Genomic DNA, 16982 nt, shown 5'->3' with positions numbered 1-16982 from the left:
TGGGCAGGCACTGTTGCAATCTATAACAACGAAATACAGGCAAATATTCAGGTGAGAGGTGATGGTGCCTCATAGATCAGCTCTGTGACTGGCTGTTTACCCTGTAAATGGAATAAGGCCCTGCTGGAATATCATGTTCACAACCAGTTAGCATATTGCTCTGAATGGGTCAAACCAGCTTGGTTAATTTAAAGCTGCACCTCCATGGTTGCGAGTGTGACTATCATTTCACTCATGGTGTTTACAGCGAATTTGTTGCTAATGGTCTGAAAAGAAATTGACCAATACTAGCAATATTAATAATACTAATAATAGTAATAATAGCCGAACAACAAATACAAAATACACTCCTTATTACTGCATTATTGTAGTTTTTTTTTTTTTTTTTTAAGCAATGTAATATAAATAAATAATTAAAATAAAAACACATTAACTTTGAAACTTTGGAATTACTTTTGGTTTGCTATGTTAATAAACAGACAAAAATATTATGGTATTGGTTGCTGCTTGTCAGTAGTCCCAATTGTAAGATAAACAGTATTCCATATGCCTTTAACCCATAAACTGTATAAACTTCAGTTGGAACATGAGTTTACATTGGACTAAAAATAAAAGAGAGAGGACTTTGCCTCTTCATTTCAGTTCACCACATGCCACTGAATTAGGCCATTTAACTGTTAGATTGACATCCCATCTTTATTTTAATATGTCACATTTCAAGTTATTTGAATAGTTTTGGATCTTGATTTGTGATTGAAAAATGTTAAAATAGCTTTTCTATCATCTGTTGAAACAACTAACACTCATCTGACTGAAAGCAATGACATGATACAGCCCTGACTGCTGAAATGGGTGTTTTCTGTTAAGAGCACACCAAACCTTTGTTATTTGATTCATCATTGTGCTAATCATTTGAGGATATCATTTGGTTCTTTACAAATGAGATAATAGGTGTATAAAGTTACAACTTATCTTGACAATATCTTTCATTCAAACAACTTGGTTAATGAATGTTGTGATTTTTAATGAATTTAGAATAAAAAACGATGCCAACATAACCCTTACAATTATGGTACCCTTTCCTGGCTTTAGTCACCACCATCAAAAATGAGAGAGAGAGAGAAAAAAGTCAAATAAAAAGCAGAAAAATTCTGAAAGCGTATACGCTGTTTGAAGGAGATTCCAAAACTAAAAGTTGATTGAAAACTGTAAAATTCTTAAAAAGAAACAGTGACCAGCAAGTTTAAAATATAATTACCCTATAATTATACTGTATGTAATTTCATCCTAAAATCTTGATGTTAGGAATTTTATTTGTTGACTATCCAGTAAAATGTCCTTTTAGCAGAAACTATGGTTACTAGGGTACATGGTAATGGAACAATTAGCAGGAACAAGGATATCCAGAGATGAAAAGCTAACAAAAATATACAGTCAAATTCTGCTTCCGCTGTTCTATAGGCATATACATACATGAATGTGGTATTTATCTGAAATTAATTAAGAATGACATGCTGATGAAAACAGTGCACAAATTATTGTCACGAAATGTTCAGGAATGGAAAGATTACACAAGAATCTACAGTATCAAATCCCTCCCTGTGTTCTAGGAACTTTCATACACTGTGTTCTTTGTTTCTTCGCAGGAGTGCGGCTGAATTTCCACAAGCCTGAGTAGAATTTGAAGGCTTCATGGATTAAAACCTGTGGTCTACCAGCAGTAGCGCACTTGTTTTTCTTCAGTGGTTACCTGATCCACAGGGTCTACTTTACCCTATAGAACATAAACACATTTCTAATTTAGGTGCTCAGTAAATCTTTCTAGTAAATTGCAAGGCTTCTTGTATTAAACAACATGTACTGTAAGCATGTTGAAATTTGCTGACATCGGGTTTGAAGTTAGCAAAATGGCATAAGTTAGCAAAGCGACTGGTATTGCTTACAACACCTTTAATCTCTAAAGACATATTTCTCAAAGACATTAGGATGTAAATAAAAACAATCATAACAAGAGTTTCTGACCACTCATAAGTAATAAATTGCATTTCTGAAATGCTGTCTCAGCAGAACAATAATTTATCTTACTAGATTTAGTGTTTAATAAGTTACATTTTATGAAATACCCTTGTTTGCCAGTATTTTCATGTTAGGGGAGACTTTCCAAAAGACATCTGGGAAAGTTTCAGCCGTAATTCAGCACCCATGAACAGCTCCCGTAACAATGCACTTAAGTTCCATTTTATAAAGAGTGGTCTACATGCTGGCTTTGCTCCATCTTATAATACTGTGTATTATATCAATGTAAGTTAAGACGATAATTATCAGGATGCCCAGCCAGAGACAAGGCCTCAATCCATTGTGAAATAATGCCCTTTCATTGTTCCGCTGATACTGACATTGATGGATTAACGTCTTGATAATCCCTCCTGTTTTACTCAGCTGTGAGTATTTTTTTTTTTTTTTTTTTTTTTATCCTTTTCACAAATGTTGTTGTTGCTTGATTGGTGATTCTTTGATTGCACCTTGGAGCAAAAATTTTCACTAGTATTTCAACAATTCACTAGTAACCTTAAGTTAAAAAAAAAAAAAATCATTCTGTTTCTTGATTTCGGTCATTATATAAAATCCAATCTTGCTTTCCTTTTTAGCCTAATTAATTTGTTGTTTTTTTTTGTTTTGTTTTTTGTTTTTGTCCCTCTTCTGGAAAAACTTATGCTGGTTGAAGAGGTCTGTATTTCAGCAGAGGATAATGCTGACAGGGCCTGCATGTGAGAAAGAGAAGGGCCCCTGGAAGTCAATATTGAAAAGTGTTCCTTCAGTCCTGCTCAAACAAGCCCTGCTTGTAGATTTCATCCCTTTTCTGACATGGCTTGCACTATGAAGTCATGGTGGGAGCACTTCCACTAACACTAACTTTTACAGTAGGGTTCTACCAGGTCAGTCTGCGTGGAGAAAGGATTTTAAGTGGTTAGACCTATCATAGTTTATTGGCTTTTTAGTTGAAAGGCTTTTTATTAGAGATGGAGTACAGTTTAGAAAATGACTTGTTAATATTGCCTTTTTGAAGTGTTTTTAGACATTTCCTTTATTATGTTTTTTTTTTTTTCACCCGGAGCTAATATATGTGTGTGTGTGTGAATGCTATTGCATCCCTGCTGATTTGCATTAATGTCTCACTTTGTCTGGGTTGCAAGTTGGTTCAAGGGTTCCTGTTACAGGTTGGTTTCAAAATCAAGGTTTTAGAGAGAGGGAGACTTTCCAGACCCATGTAGTAGCCTATTACATAAAAGTGGATCTGGTTTTGTTATATGCCCTCTCAAAAGTCACAACAAAGCATTATTTTGAGTGTTTGATGAGATTAGTTACAGAGCTGCCTTAAACTGGAAATTTCTTAAATTTCTTGTTTTGGCTGCATGGGCAAATCTCTCTCATGCCTGCCTTCTCCCATGCTTACATCTGCCTTCTTTAAAACACAATATAATTTGACAAAATCACATATGATATCAAATGTGTAGCATTATAAACATATGCATATATTTCCAACAGCATGTGCAGATTTATCATGCTAGACATTTTTATCTGTTATCATGTGTTATAATTATATGATACAGAATAAATATAGGCATATATATGTTTAACAAATAACTTAACAAATAGAGTAAGGTCTTCATCTGTAATGGGAAGGAAGCCAAGCTCTCAACTGTGGTGTTGTGAAAGAGGTGTCATAAAATGTAAGATCAAGAAAGAAAATAAAACTCATTAAGCAATCAACATTTTAAACATTAACCCTAATTCAACTCCTCAGACAGTTAAATCAAAAGTTGGCCTAAATCAAAGTCACTTAACCTTAACTCACCTTAACTTTGAGGGAGTTAAGATGAATTTATAATTCATACAGCCAAGTCCTTGATTGCAATAAATGAAGTAGTTTAAATGTGAAGAACAATAAAGTCACTCAACAGCAGCAGTAACACGGAATCACGCAAATTTATGAATCCTACTATTGCGAAGGTTTACTTTATAAATATGAATTAGGAGATACAAACGTTGCTTGGAAGCCCTTAATTAATATTCATTAGAATTTTAGCCAATCAGGAAGACCCATTGCGCGAATTTGATAAATATTAAAGAATTAATGCCTTCGCTATTAGTGTTCGCAATTTTGCATCCTGAACACACAGGAATGTGTCCTGATGCCTTTCATATAGTGGACTTTTTCAGGTTTCATCCCATCAGAGTTTCAGCCCCAGCCACGTGACCAGTGTTTTTCGCTGTCCACGTGATTATACAAACTGAGCATGGCTTCATATGTCACGGAACAGATTCTTACTTACAGATTTGGACATGCACCAAGTCGAAACTTTTGGGTGATTATCTCTTCCCGAGTGGTCATCATGACTGAATAAGACGATCCTATTGCGCACCCGGTCTGAGGTAAATATTGAGCAACTTTTAAATGCGGTTTTCCTAAAGCGGATACTTAACTCAGTTGTACACGTTGCAGTTTGCCAGTCTTGTTTTCAATAGTGCCATTCATAAAACCAGAGTACTCCAGTATTTATGACATAGCATGGCTTATTTTCTTGATTTATTTTAGGCGATTGTTCTATTATTATTCTTTCAGTATATCATAATTGAAATCGTTTGAAACTTTATATGATTTGGGTTTGGAAAATATTGGCTTTATTTTGTAATAAGCTATTTGTGCATGAATACTGATTATGCTGTCCTATCATCTGTTGAAATGACTAACACTCATCTGATTGAAGCAATGAACAGTAAACAGACCTGATTGCTGGAATGTGTCTTTTCTGTGTAGTGCTAAACAAAACTTTGCTTTTATTACCTGATGACAGCATTTGAATGTCAAGGAATATAAGCAAAAAATAAAGATAAAGTGTATAAAGTTTACAAGTCATTTGTTTGACAGTATCTTGAATTCAGTTTACCCAAATGACAACCCAACGCTGGGTAAATGTTGCACTGAACATATGTTGGGTTTACTAACGCAGGAAAGAAGGTTGCACGTTTAACCAAAACCTTAGCTCATATCTACTAAAATACTGGTCACGTTTTACCTAATAAAATTAGTCTTACAGCAAAGTCTGTAAATATTTGGCTATATATACAGTATATTGCCCATATTTACAGTGGGGTCCATTAATCTAAGAGTGACCGCATTGAAAATAATTTTTTGAATAATTGAAAACAAATGCAAACATAAATATGTAGCCTACTGTTTAGGTAACTAATCAAATTTAGGGACATCAAACCCTTTGAACAAAAGGTCAGGTTTCCTTGCTTCCACACAAGCCCACAACCCATATAACATCGCAATATAATTAACATCTGCTAAACATCTTAAAATGATCAGATTTAGATCTCAAAGACATTTGCTGAATGTCTTATTGACATCCAAGGCATAGCCTAGCTTACTTATTGACATAGAGTATATCTTATAAATGCATTGCAGATGAGTGAACAATGTAAAAAATACGTCTTCCAGATGTAAACGCACACATAAAACAGACTTGTGGTTGATGTGTGGGTGATGTAAGTGTGCTATCAGGGAAGATGCTCTTTAGAATGTCATGCTGGGATAACAGGGATCATCAGGTTTTGCACAAACTTGATAAGTCCATACAAGCTTGAGTACATACTGTCATTAAACCAAAAGGGGGATATATATATATATATATGTATGTATGTATGTATGTATGTATATGTGTGTGTGTGTGTGTGTGTGTGTGGACTTCATGTGTAAATGCCATTTATAAAACGTTTAATTACTATTTTAGATTGAGAAAAATAAAAGTCTAATACTTTTGAACCCCATTGTATTATAAAAGATTATTACATGGGTCTCTGAAATACTCGATTCTGATTGGTCAATGGTAGGTCTGCCACGATAACTACATTTGTTGGATGATATATTGTCCCAGAAATAATTGCAATAAATGATATTATTGTCATTTTAAGACCATTTTATGCCACTATAATATAATATAATAGCATAATAATGCAAGTACACCCTTTCAAAGAGCATTGAGCTTTTAATTCTTAAGAATATTCAGCCATTGGAATTGGAATGTCAAAAACAATTTTAATCGGGAAGACCCCTCTCCATCTCCAACTACGGTTTTTGTTCCCAGCTCGGAAAACTGGATGGGATGGTTATGTTTTACGAGCTTTTAGGTTGTTTTTAAACAAAGTCGACATACCGGCTCGTTCACGTTAATGGGCTCTCCACTCTCATTCGGTTTAAAGCCTAAATGTCCCCACACCGGAGCTGTGGAATGCGGCTTTGAAACCAAGTCCATTTGGACTTATTTTTCCAATCTTTTAAAACACCTTTTAGCCTTGAGTACACGTAATCTTCACCTGTCGCTGTCCGCTCTGTGTGTGTGGAGCTGCCTGAGCCCAGCCTCCGACACAGAGAGCAGACAAGAGGACAGAAGCAGCGCGACTGGCTAAAATGTTGTTGACATTCATTCTTATGTAAACAAACATGCATGTAAGCACAATGGGCAATATCGAGGTAAGCAAAAATGATCGTGGTCATATCCATATATCATATGATAAGTCGATAACATAATTATCGTGACAGGCCTAGTAAATGGCGCCATCTTGCATTGTGACATTTCTGAGTAACAACCGCACATCCAGGGATTAAGAAATATCAGACCAGTCATCCGGGCATTGCGAGACATCTTTTCTGCTTCTTGGATCACTGTGCAATCTCTACAAGTAAGCTAATAAAATGATTTCAACTCTTGTAATAAGCTGAATATTGAGCAGTCAGATGGTCATTATTTACAAAATTTACACCAACAGATCGCTGATGCAAACCGGAGGTGGAATTCAGCTGTTCAGTGATTTCTTTCTTCTCACATAATTACATAATTTCAATGCTTCATGTCCATTTATTTATTTATTCGATTATTTGCAGTGTAATAAGCAGCATAATGTACAGTCAGCCAGTTGTTAATAAAATAAACCCCTTCAGGTTGTTACAAGATCACAATGTCTGGGTTTATTTTGCAATAACAACCGGCTGACTGTACATTATCTCTTATTTAACATCGAACTTGAATAAACCTACCGAGAATTACACTTTGTGTAGCAGCATGAGTGTTGCATTTTTAAGAGAATGCGTCAAATTAACAAAATAAAAAAAACAACTTTTAAACACTTCTCAAAACCATGTGCTCTTTTCCATTCAGTTGCTCTATTCTGTCTACCTATTTCGCAAGAATGCATCCTGTATTTGCACCCTCTAATCCTGTCCATATTGCGTTGAGTGCTATTTGTAGCCCAGGACTGAAATCACTGTGTACAGCGATGATGCAGGTTGTCTCCCAGTGATGGCATGTTTGCATGTAGTTGGGGTACTTGCGCCCATCTTAATAAGTTAATGTGACAGAGCAAAACAACAGTCAAACAACAGTCCAGTCAAGTCAGTTTTATTAATTTAACACTTTTTACAATACAGTTTGTTTCAAAGCAGCTTTAGCCAAAGCTAAACACAAAGCCAAAGGCAAGAGTGGCAAGGAAAAAAATATCCCATTAATTTCTTTCAACAAAATTCCCCCCAGGAAGCTTTCTCTCAGGACAGGATACAGAAGACAAACTGAGCCAGTTTTATCCCGTCAGGCACAGATAAACCAGCAGCCAGGTTACTGTAACATTCTACTGTCAGTTAAACTTACTCAGCATCTGGGTTTTCACAGCTTGTTTTGTTTTTAGCTTTATTCTGCCAGTCCTAACTAATATGCAGAACATTTTATTGTTTTCCACTAAAATGGTTCTGGTTCTCATGCCTGATCCAGTGCTCGGCCTAGGGATCTGACAAACTTGAAGATGGATTGTTTGTTCTGAGCTTTCTTCCAGAATGGTAAGTCTCTAGTGTTTGCTCTCCATTACGCAAGATCACTTTGGTGACCTTTACCAGTGTTTGACTGCGGCCTGCTTGCTGATTCAAGTACAGAACCTCATTAGTTGGCAAGAGTTTTCATTGACTGATTTTTCTCATTGAGCTCTTACGAGTCTTACAGGTTGCCTTCAAACGGTGCCTTGCTGGGTTTGTTGGTGTGACCATAATGCCAGCATCTCTTCATTTTCCCTCAGCTAGTCATGTTCTTTAGTAATCTAAATTAAGTTCTGACACTAATTAATGTTGGGTATTGGTACAATGGGGCAATGTAATTTTTTTATTGTTCTGAGGCCTGATGGCATTTGGACTGGACTCCTCTTACATTGGGATGCTGGGGGAAGGTTTGGGTCATATTTCACACCAAAATTAAAAGGGATGAAAATCATCCTGTCCGGAAACCATGATTTTAATTTTTAATTTTTAAATCAGCATAAATTAAAAGCAGTGAAGCATATACTACCAAAATACTGGTTGTGAAAATGTCACAATACAAAATATCTTGATGCAAAAATAGGCTTTATTTTCTTTTTCTGCTAAATGTATTTATTTATTTGACTCAGACATGAAGAGCTCTAATATGACTTGGTAGGAACATAAAGAATCTTAAAGAGAGGTTTTGATTGGTCATGCATGGTCAGCCGCATTCCAATGGATCTGATTGATAGCAATTAATCAGCTCTTTCTGCTTGATTGAACTGAGTGTTTGCAAATTAAGTCTAATCTTAGGGTTCTATTGACATCATAGATTTTTACCGGCACATCATTTTCTGTACTGCTAAGTTCACAATAAAATCAAAGTGCAGTGTTTTACTGCTGTATGTAATCATTAATCCTTTGTGGTCATTTTATGAAGGTATGTTACTACAAAGTGAATTTGAAATTAACACATAGAATTGTGTAACAATTCACACTGTCAAATAAAATTAGAGTAGCAACATTGATCTCAAATTGATGAGAACAACAAAGCAGTAGTTTCAAGGTAGTTTGAAAGTACTTTGAATCCATTTGCTCTGTTTGCTAAGTAGCTAGACTGAGCCAGACAGTCTTGCTCTGATGAAGCAAGAAGTGGCTAGTTGAAGTTGGTATTAAGTTCACTGACACTGAGGACACTTATTTTTAAAAGAGTAGTTCACAAATTCTGTCTAGTGTTATTTATATGTATGTTCTCCTTTTTTGCTGATTTAATCATCTAATTTAAATTATTACGTGTGGGGAAAGTACTTTGCATAAGCCCTGATAGTCTTTTTTTACATTCCAGCACTCATGTTCTTCTCTAAAATTTGCTTCAGCTTTATGGTTGTGTATTGTGTGCATATATAAAAAAAGTAAACTTTTCTCCTATCCTAGCTTATTATGCAAAGACAACTATAAGTAAGCCATTCATAGATTTTTTTTTTTTTTCTCAAAAACTGTGTCTCTGTGGCACTATCCACCTTTTTCCTACACCCTGTGATGCTTTGCGTCAAATATGGGCATTACTTCTGTTAAGTAAACAACACAGTTGTTAATGCATCATATATCCATTCATCCTTTTGTTGCGGTCTTAGACATTCATTTATACATCTATATGTGGAAGCAAAGCCTGACAGAACTTAATGAAGACAATATGGAATTTCATTTCTACAAACTACACGTTGTCCCTGAGCTAGCGAATGCTATAGAATGACTTCCGGTGGAAGTCGTGCTCACATTCTTTTCCCTGGTAAGACCCCCAGGAAAAAGGTGGATACAAATTCCTGTGTTTGTTTTGAGCAACCCGCTTAGGCAACGTAACTTAACCAATGGCATGAGCTGGGGGCGGGACTATCGGACTTTTTTTTTTTTTTTTAACAACAGCAGATGATGTGTGTATTCAGAAAGCTGTTTTGGAAACATTGTTTATTTTTGCAATTCCATTCAGTGGCGATAGTGTCGCAGAAATGACATACTTCAGCTTAAAGCTTTCCAAAAGCCAAGCTAGCTTTTTTCTCCTTAATATCAGGTATGAACTATAAAATCAAGTCTCACTGCATTCTTTTAGGCTTAATGTGTTTTGTTGCCCGTTTCAGTGAGAACCTCTGGACATTATGCCAGCTGAAGAGGTCTGTGACCGTGTTTCCGTAGAGGATGATTCAAAGACGGGGCCAGATATTCCCTTCCTTTTGGAAGTGCGTGAGAAAGACAAGGAGCCCTGGAAGTCAGTGTTGAAAAGGAAGGTGGTGAAAAAGTGTTCCTGCAGTGCAACTTGTGCCAAATCCCTGCTTGTAGATTCCCTTCCAATTCTGAAGTGGCTGCCACGCTATCACTTCAAAGACTGGATCATTGGGGATGCCATGTCAGGTCTAATTGTGGGTATCCTGTTGGTTCCCCAGTCCATCGCCTATTCTTTACTGGCAGAACAAGACCCTATTTATGGAATCTATACATCTTTCTTTGCCAGCATTATCTACACCCTGCTAGGCACCTCCAAGCACATCTCAGTGGGGATGTTTGGGGTATTGTGTTTGCTGGTGGGGCAGGTGGTAGACAGGGAGCTTACTCTGGCTGGCTACCCCTCAGAAACCAATCAGACTGCTCTGGGGAACATCGACAACAGCACTGTTCCGATCTGTGACCGAAGCTGCTATGCAATCATGGTGGGAGCAACACTAACTTTTACAGCAGGGGTCTACCAGGTTAGTCTGTGATGTAAGGATATGAAAGACCTGCCAGAATGCATTTGCATCTTAGTTATGAGGCTAATTTCTAGCGAGAAATTTATCTCGTAACTGCAAAATTGTTTAAAACTTATTTTATCCCAACTGATTTAATTCTTTAAAATATCCTAATGTAATAATATTTTGCTCTTGGGTTGCAGGTGTTGATGGGTCTCCTACAAGTTGGATTTGTCTCAGTTTACCTCTCTGACTCTCTGTTGAGTGGTTTCGCTACTGGTGCCTCTCTCACCATCCTAACATCCCAAATCAAGTACTTTCTGGGGCTTCACCTTCCTCGTGTCCAAGGCTGGGGCTCGCTTATAAAAACCTGGATAAGTCTGCTGAAGAATCTGGGCCATACCAACATATGTGACCTCATAACCAGTATTCTCTGCTTTCTTGTACTTGTACCCACCAAGGAGCTTAACAACCGTCTCAAGACAAAGCTCAAGGCCCCTATTCCCTTTGAGCTCTTTGTGGTCATTGCTGCTACTCTGGCTTCCCACTTTGGCCATTTCAATGAAAAATATGGCTCAGATGTAGCTGGGGACATTCCAACAGGCTTCATGCCACCACAACTACCAAACTGGTCTCTTATACCCAATATCGCAGTTGATGCCTTCTCAATAGCTATTGTTGGTTTTGCCATTACAGTGTCTTTATCTGAGATGTTTGCTAAGAAGCATGGTTATGTGGTGGACCCTAACCAGGAGATGTATGCCCTTGGGTTCTGCAATATCATTCCATCATTTTTCCGTTGTTTCACGACCAGTGCCGCCTTGACCAAGACTCTTGTGAAGGAGTCAACTGGTTGCCAGACTCAGCTCTCTGGGTTGGTGACTGCTCTAGTGCTGCTGCTTGTCCTACTTGTTATTGCCCCACTTTTCTACTCATTGCAGAAGTATGTATGAATTATGTCCATTTTACTTGCATGAACCTAGGCCATTTCCACACTAATACATTTTCAGTTGGAAACACATTGATTTTTGCTACGTTTACGCCTCTCATCCACACTAGAACAGCGTTTGCCTCCACCAAATATGGTGACTTTTCGTAAGCACTTTCGAATCCGCATACTTTGGGAGACCTTAGGAAATGGAAAATGTATTAGTATGGACATGGTCTTAGTATCATTACACTGACAATGTTAGAATTATTCCTAAGACCTTGACTTATGAAATAATTTGGAACAGTTTGTTTGGGAAATGTACTTGTAAAGTAATGTCAGTAAAGTGCTTTCTTGGTTTTCATACTATGTTGAGATTTTAATGCTGAAATTGTGTCTTTCTTTTTTTGAATAGTGTTAATTGTGTACACTTCATCTCTGCAGATGTGTATTGGCTGTCATCATTGTCGTCAACCTCCGTGGTGCACTGTGGAAGTTTGCAGACATTCCGAAAATGTGGCATGTGAACCATATTGACACTATCATCTGGCTGGTAACCATGGCTACCTCAGCATTGGTGAACACAGAGCTAGGCCTGCTCGTTGGAGTTTTGGTGTCAGCATTCTGTGTGCTAGGCCAAACTCAGTGTGTCCAGGTCCTCCAGCTTGGCCAAGCAGGGGACCGCGAGATCTTTGAAGACATTGCATCATACAAGGGCCTTCAAACCCATCCAGGGGTAGCTGTTTTCCGCTATGAGGCTCCCATCTACTACGCCAACCAAGCTCTATTCAAGAAGTCACTGTACCGCAATGTGGGCCTGGATCCACTCAAAGAGAAGGCCAGGCGCAAGAAACTGATGAAGCAGCAGCAGCAGGGTGGAGAAGAGAATAAGCAAGAGATGGAAGTGTCCACCAATGTGTTTCTGCTACAGCATACCACCGTCCATACGCTGGTCGTAGACTGCAGTCCAGTGCTGTTTCTGGACACTGCAGGAGTCAATGCTTTGAAAGAAGTATACAAGGACTACAAAGAGTTGGGAGTGTGTGTACTTTTGGCGCAATGCAGCACCTCTGTCATTGATACCTTGCGGAGGGGAGGTTACTATGACCCAAAGACTGGTACCAAAGAAATACAGTTTCACAATGTTGGTGATGCCATCTCTTTTGCCCAAAGCTTGATGTCGCAGAATGGTGATTGTGACACTGTTGTGTAATGCTCTGCAATGTATTGATTTATGAACAAACTTGCCTTTTTCAATTGATGAAATTGAATTTCAAAATTATATAATTGACTCGCTCTTTAAGATCTCTATAATATGAATGGACAATCATCTGTTTACAGCATAATTGCTATTGAAAACCAAAAAATTTACGTGTTTTATGTTTATATTTTGCAGTACTTTAAAACTAGTTAATCCATAACTTTTCAATCCTTTGTGTATCTCAGGACCTTTCTCTAGTCTTAAGGCCAGCAAAAACGCAAGAAGCGTACTGGTCTTAAAATAGTTGTATTATGTACAAGAGTATTTAAGGGTTTAATCCCTTTTCTACATGAACAGAAATGTTATGCTAGACAAGATCTAGCTTATATATTTACTTTATATGATCTCCATTCCATTCTAGTTTGCTATGCATATTCAGTCAGAATTATGTTATTTAATATAATTTGTGACATTTACCCAACTTTATGGCTAGTTGTGAATGTTGAAATTACCATAAAGTCTGGATACACAAAGATTGTTGTTGGGTGAGTAAAAGTTGAACTCTTTCACCCAGTCACAAGATGTTTACCTCATTTGCACCGGAAAGTTTGCTGCTGTGCCTTGTCACTGTGATGTTGCTATCACAAAGTAGCTTTTGAAAAAGTGCAGCCTTCATTTTTATATATATATATATACACACACACACACACACACACACTACCGGTCAAAAGTTTTGAAACACTTATTTTTTATTCTAATTTTTTTCTTCTTCACATTTTAGAATAATAGTAAAGTCATCAAAACTATGGAATAACATAAATGGAACTATGGGAATTATGTTGTGACTAAACAAAATCCAAAATAAATCAAAACTGTGTTATATTTTAGCATCTTCAAAGTAGTCACCCTTTGCTTAGAATTTGCAGACATGTACTCTTGACATTTTCTCAACCGACATCTTGAGGTCTCAAGAGCACTTATTGGCTGCTTTTCTTTATTATTTGGTCCAAGTCATCAATTTCAAAAACTTCATTTTTATTTTTATTAAATTTTAGTTTAATAATGAAATAAATTAATATGGTGGCACAATTATATTTTTTGTCTACAAAACTAATTTAAAACATTTAAGCGTATGCCTTCAGATCAAAAGATTTTTAAGATCATGAGAAACATTTCAGTCAAGTGTTTCAAAACATTTGACTGGTAGTGTGTATATATAATATATTTGTATACAGTTGAAGTCAGAAATTTACATACACCTTGGGCAAATACATTTTAAACTCAAACAGTTTTTCACAATTCCTGACATTTAATCATAGGATTAATTCCCTGTCTTAGGTCAGTTAGGATCACTACTTTATTTTAAGAATGTGAAATGTCAGAATAATAATAGAGAGAATGATTTCTTTCAGCTTTTATTTCTTTCATCATATTCCCAGTGGGTCAGAACATACAGTGTTAGTATTTAGTAGCATTGTCTTTAAATTGTTTAACTTGGATCAAACGTTTTGGGTAGCCTTCCACAAGCTTCTCACAATAAGTTGCTGAAATTTTGACCCATTCCTCCAGATAGAACTTGTGTAACTGATTCAGGTTTGTAGGCCTCCTTGCTCGCACACACTTTTTCAGTTCTGCCCACAAATTTTCTATCGAATTGAGGTCAGGGCTTTGTGATGGCCACTCCAATACCTTGACTTTGTTTACCTTCAAGCCATTTTGCTACAACTTTGGAGGTATGCTCGGGGTCATTGTCCATTTGGAAGATCCATTTGCGACCGAGCTTTAAATTCCTGGCTGATGTTTTGAGATGTTGCTTCAATATATCCACATCATTTTCCTTCCTCATGATGCCATCTATTTTGTGAAGTGCACCAGTCCCTCATAGAGCAAAGCACCCCCACAACATGATGCTGCCACCCCCATGCTTCATGGTTGGGATGGTGTTCTTTGGCTTGCAAGCCTCACCCTTTTTCCTTCAAACATAACGATGGTCATTATGGCCAAACGGTTCAATTTTTGTTTCATCAGACCACAGGACATTTCTTGAAAAATTAAGATTTTTGTCCTCATGTGCACTTGCAAACTGTAGTCTGGCTTTTTGGAAATTGCTCCCAATGATGAACCAGACTTGTGGAGGTCTGGTTCATCTGAGGTCTTGGCTGATTTCTTTTTATTTTCCCATGATGTCAAGCAAAGAGGCACTGAGCCTTAAAATACATCCATAGTTACACCTCCAATTGACTCCAATTAGCCAGTTAGAAGCTAAATTAGGCTTGACATAATTTTTTGGAATTTTCCAAGCTGCTTAAAGGCACAGTTAACTTAGTGTATGTAAACTTCTGACCCACTGGAATTGTGATATAGTCAATTAAAAGTGAAACAATCTGTCTGTAAAAAAAAAATAGTTGGAAAAATGTCTTGTGTCGCGCATTAAGTAGATAGATGTCCTAAATGACTTGCCAAAACTATAGTTTGCTAATATAAAATCTGTGGAGTGGTTAAAAAATTAGTTTTAATTATTTCAACCTAAGTGTATGTAAACTTCTGACTTCAACTGTATGTGTGTGTGTGTTTGTGTGTATATATATATATATATAATTTAGTATGTATGTATGTATGTGTGTGTGTGTGTGTGTGTGTGTATATATATAACCTGTCAGTCCCTGAAGTTCTGCCTAACAATCTCCCTTTGTGTTTCATTGAAAAAAGAAATCAGATTGGAAACAGCATCTTTTTAACTAAAGGCTTTTCTCAAGGGGCAAAATAATAAGTTTGGTAAGGATTTTTTTGACTCTGTAGAGTTTTATTTTATTTTCATTTTTTTCATTCTGTGTAGAGAGCAAAGAGGGCTCAGGTAGAGTTTGTAAATGGCATTCATGTTTGACCGGTTGAACAGGTCTGATGGAGTAGGATACATAGCAGGATGTTCAGGAGGGAGGGAGGTGTCCAACAGTAACTGAATATCATTGCTCAGAGAAATGAATACAGTCTGTCCTCCTGTTGGCTGAACTAGAGCATGGTTATGAATACCAGTGCTGGACATAGTGCCAGATATTATTTCTGATAGAAAGTAAGAAAAAAATACAATATTATGTGTGTATTTGAATATATTTTATGCCTTTGTAGTGAGAATTGGGAACTACTTGTATTGTTAATATTAGCCTTCATGGTGACTAAGGTGGAACTTCAAGGTTGAATTTCATATTTATTGAAACTTTTCTAATAGTCTTAAGTTCATGCTTTTTGCTTTTTCTGTGCATCTTAATTACTCTGTTTTAATATAATATTACTGGAATTGTCTCAGTGGCTCTACTTTTATGATTGTTACAGATGTATTTTGTATTCTTAAATTATCTACATACAAATTCAGTTATTCTTATATCATAAGAGTATGACTATATATTGAATGTTTATAATCATGGATATTGACAGGAAAACATGGGTATCTTTATATATACTGTAAAAATGTGACTTAGTTCTAGCACAGAAATATAATTTGTCTTATAATAAATACAAAATAAACCAGTTGCTGCTCCAGCTTGTCTTTGGAAACTAACTTAATTTACTATGTATTGTAAGATGTAATATATCATTTACAAAGTAACATAATCAATACATTTCAACTGAGGCAGGATAGGCTAGAGGGTTGCTCAGATAATATAAATGCATGCAGTACTGTGCTGGCGTTACTTCAAATGTAGACCTTTTACCAATAGTTTTTTTTTTTTTCTTCTTCTGCTGACACACTATTTTACCTGTAAATGTACTGTACTGTAATCATAACCACACAGTTTTATTACCCATCTTACCTGTTTTGACTTGCAGATGATTGGCTGTTGGCTGGTCAAAAATACTTAAATTCAATGTAAGGGGTAAGGCTGACTCACTGTTTGGACTCAGCTGCGGCTTAAGTATTTCTAGTAAGTCAGTCCACTGTCAGCCATCTTTGGAACGCTCTCGGGAGGCTATTTCCAATCATGCCAGTGCAGCTCCCATCTACTTGAATGGGGGGAATACTGAAATCTCAAAAAACTATTGTTCAATATTACGATCAAAGAATATATTTCAAAACAGCAATACAATTTGATAATATTGGAATCATAAATTGCGCTTCTTTACCTCATATTACACTAAAACACGCAATTTTCCCGGTTTGTATAGCTAATGGGCGTGCATGTTCTCGGGATGACTGACAGGCGATGTCTGTATCTAAAAGGTGATTGACTCTTTTACCTGTAAGGCGGAACTTCCTTTGTACAGCTGTTGACCGTTGGGCACTAGAGCTTC

At 36.7% G+C, this 16982-nt stretch overlaps 1 protein-coding gene across 1 annotated transcript; it reads left to right on the top strand.

The window, feature by feature from the left end:
- Nucleotides 1-4284: 4284 nt before the first annotated feature.
- Nucleotides 4285-16225, top strand: LOC127413286 (sulfate transporter-like). The gene is made up of 4 exons (XM_051650290.1): nt 4285-4434; nt 9982-10587; nt 10770-11509; nt 11939-16225. Exons 2-4 carry the CDS (start codon nt 10000-10002, stop codon nt 12705-12707), a joined length of 2097 nt encoding a protein of 698 aa, XP_051506250.1. The 5' UTR covers nt 4285-4434; nt 9982-9999; the 3' UTR covers nt 12708-16225.
- Nucleotides 16226-16982: the final 757 nt, after the last annotated feature.

Source organism: Myxocyprinus asiaticus, chromosome 22 (assembly GCF_019703515.2).
Source record: "Myxocyprinus asiaticus isolate MX2 ecotype Aquarium Trade chromosome 22, UBuf_Myxa_2, whole genome shotgun sequence".
Classification (NCBI taxonomy): domain Eukaryota; kingdom Metazoa; phylum Chordata; class Actinopteri; order Cypriniformes; family Catostomidae; genus Myxocyprinus; species Myxocyprinus asiaticus.
This window is presented reverse-complemented; position numbering and strand designations above follow the sequence as displayed.

Bases quoted from the DNA above. Each gene is read 5' to 3' on its own strand.
- LOC127413286 (XM_051650290.1), top strand. From the start codon at position 10,000: ATGCCAGCTGAAGAGGTCTGTGACCGTGTTTCCGTAGAGGATGATTCA. The intron at 10,588-10,769 runs GTTAGTCTGTGA...CTTGGGTTGCAG, and splicing joins TTACAGCAGGGGTCTACCAG to GTGTTGATGGGTCTCCTACA. The intron at 11,510-11,938 runs GTATGTATGAAT...TCATCTCTGCAG, and splicing joins CTTTTCTACTCATTGCAGAA to ATGTGTATTGGCTGTCATCA.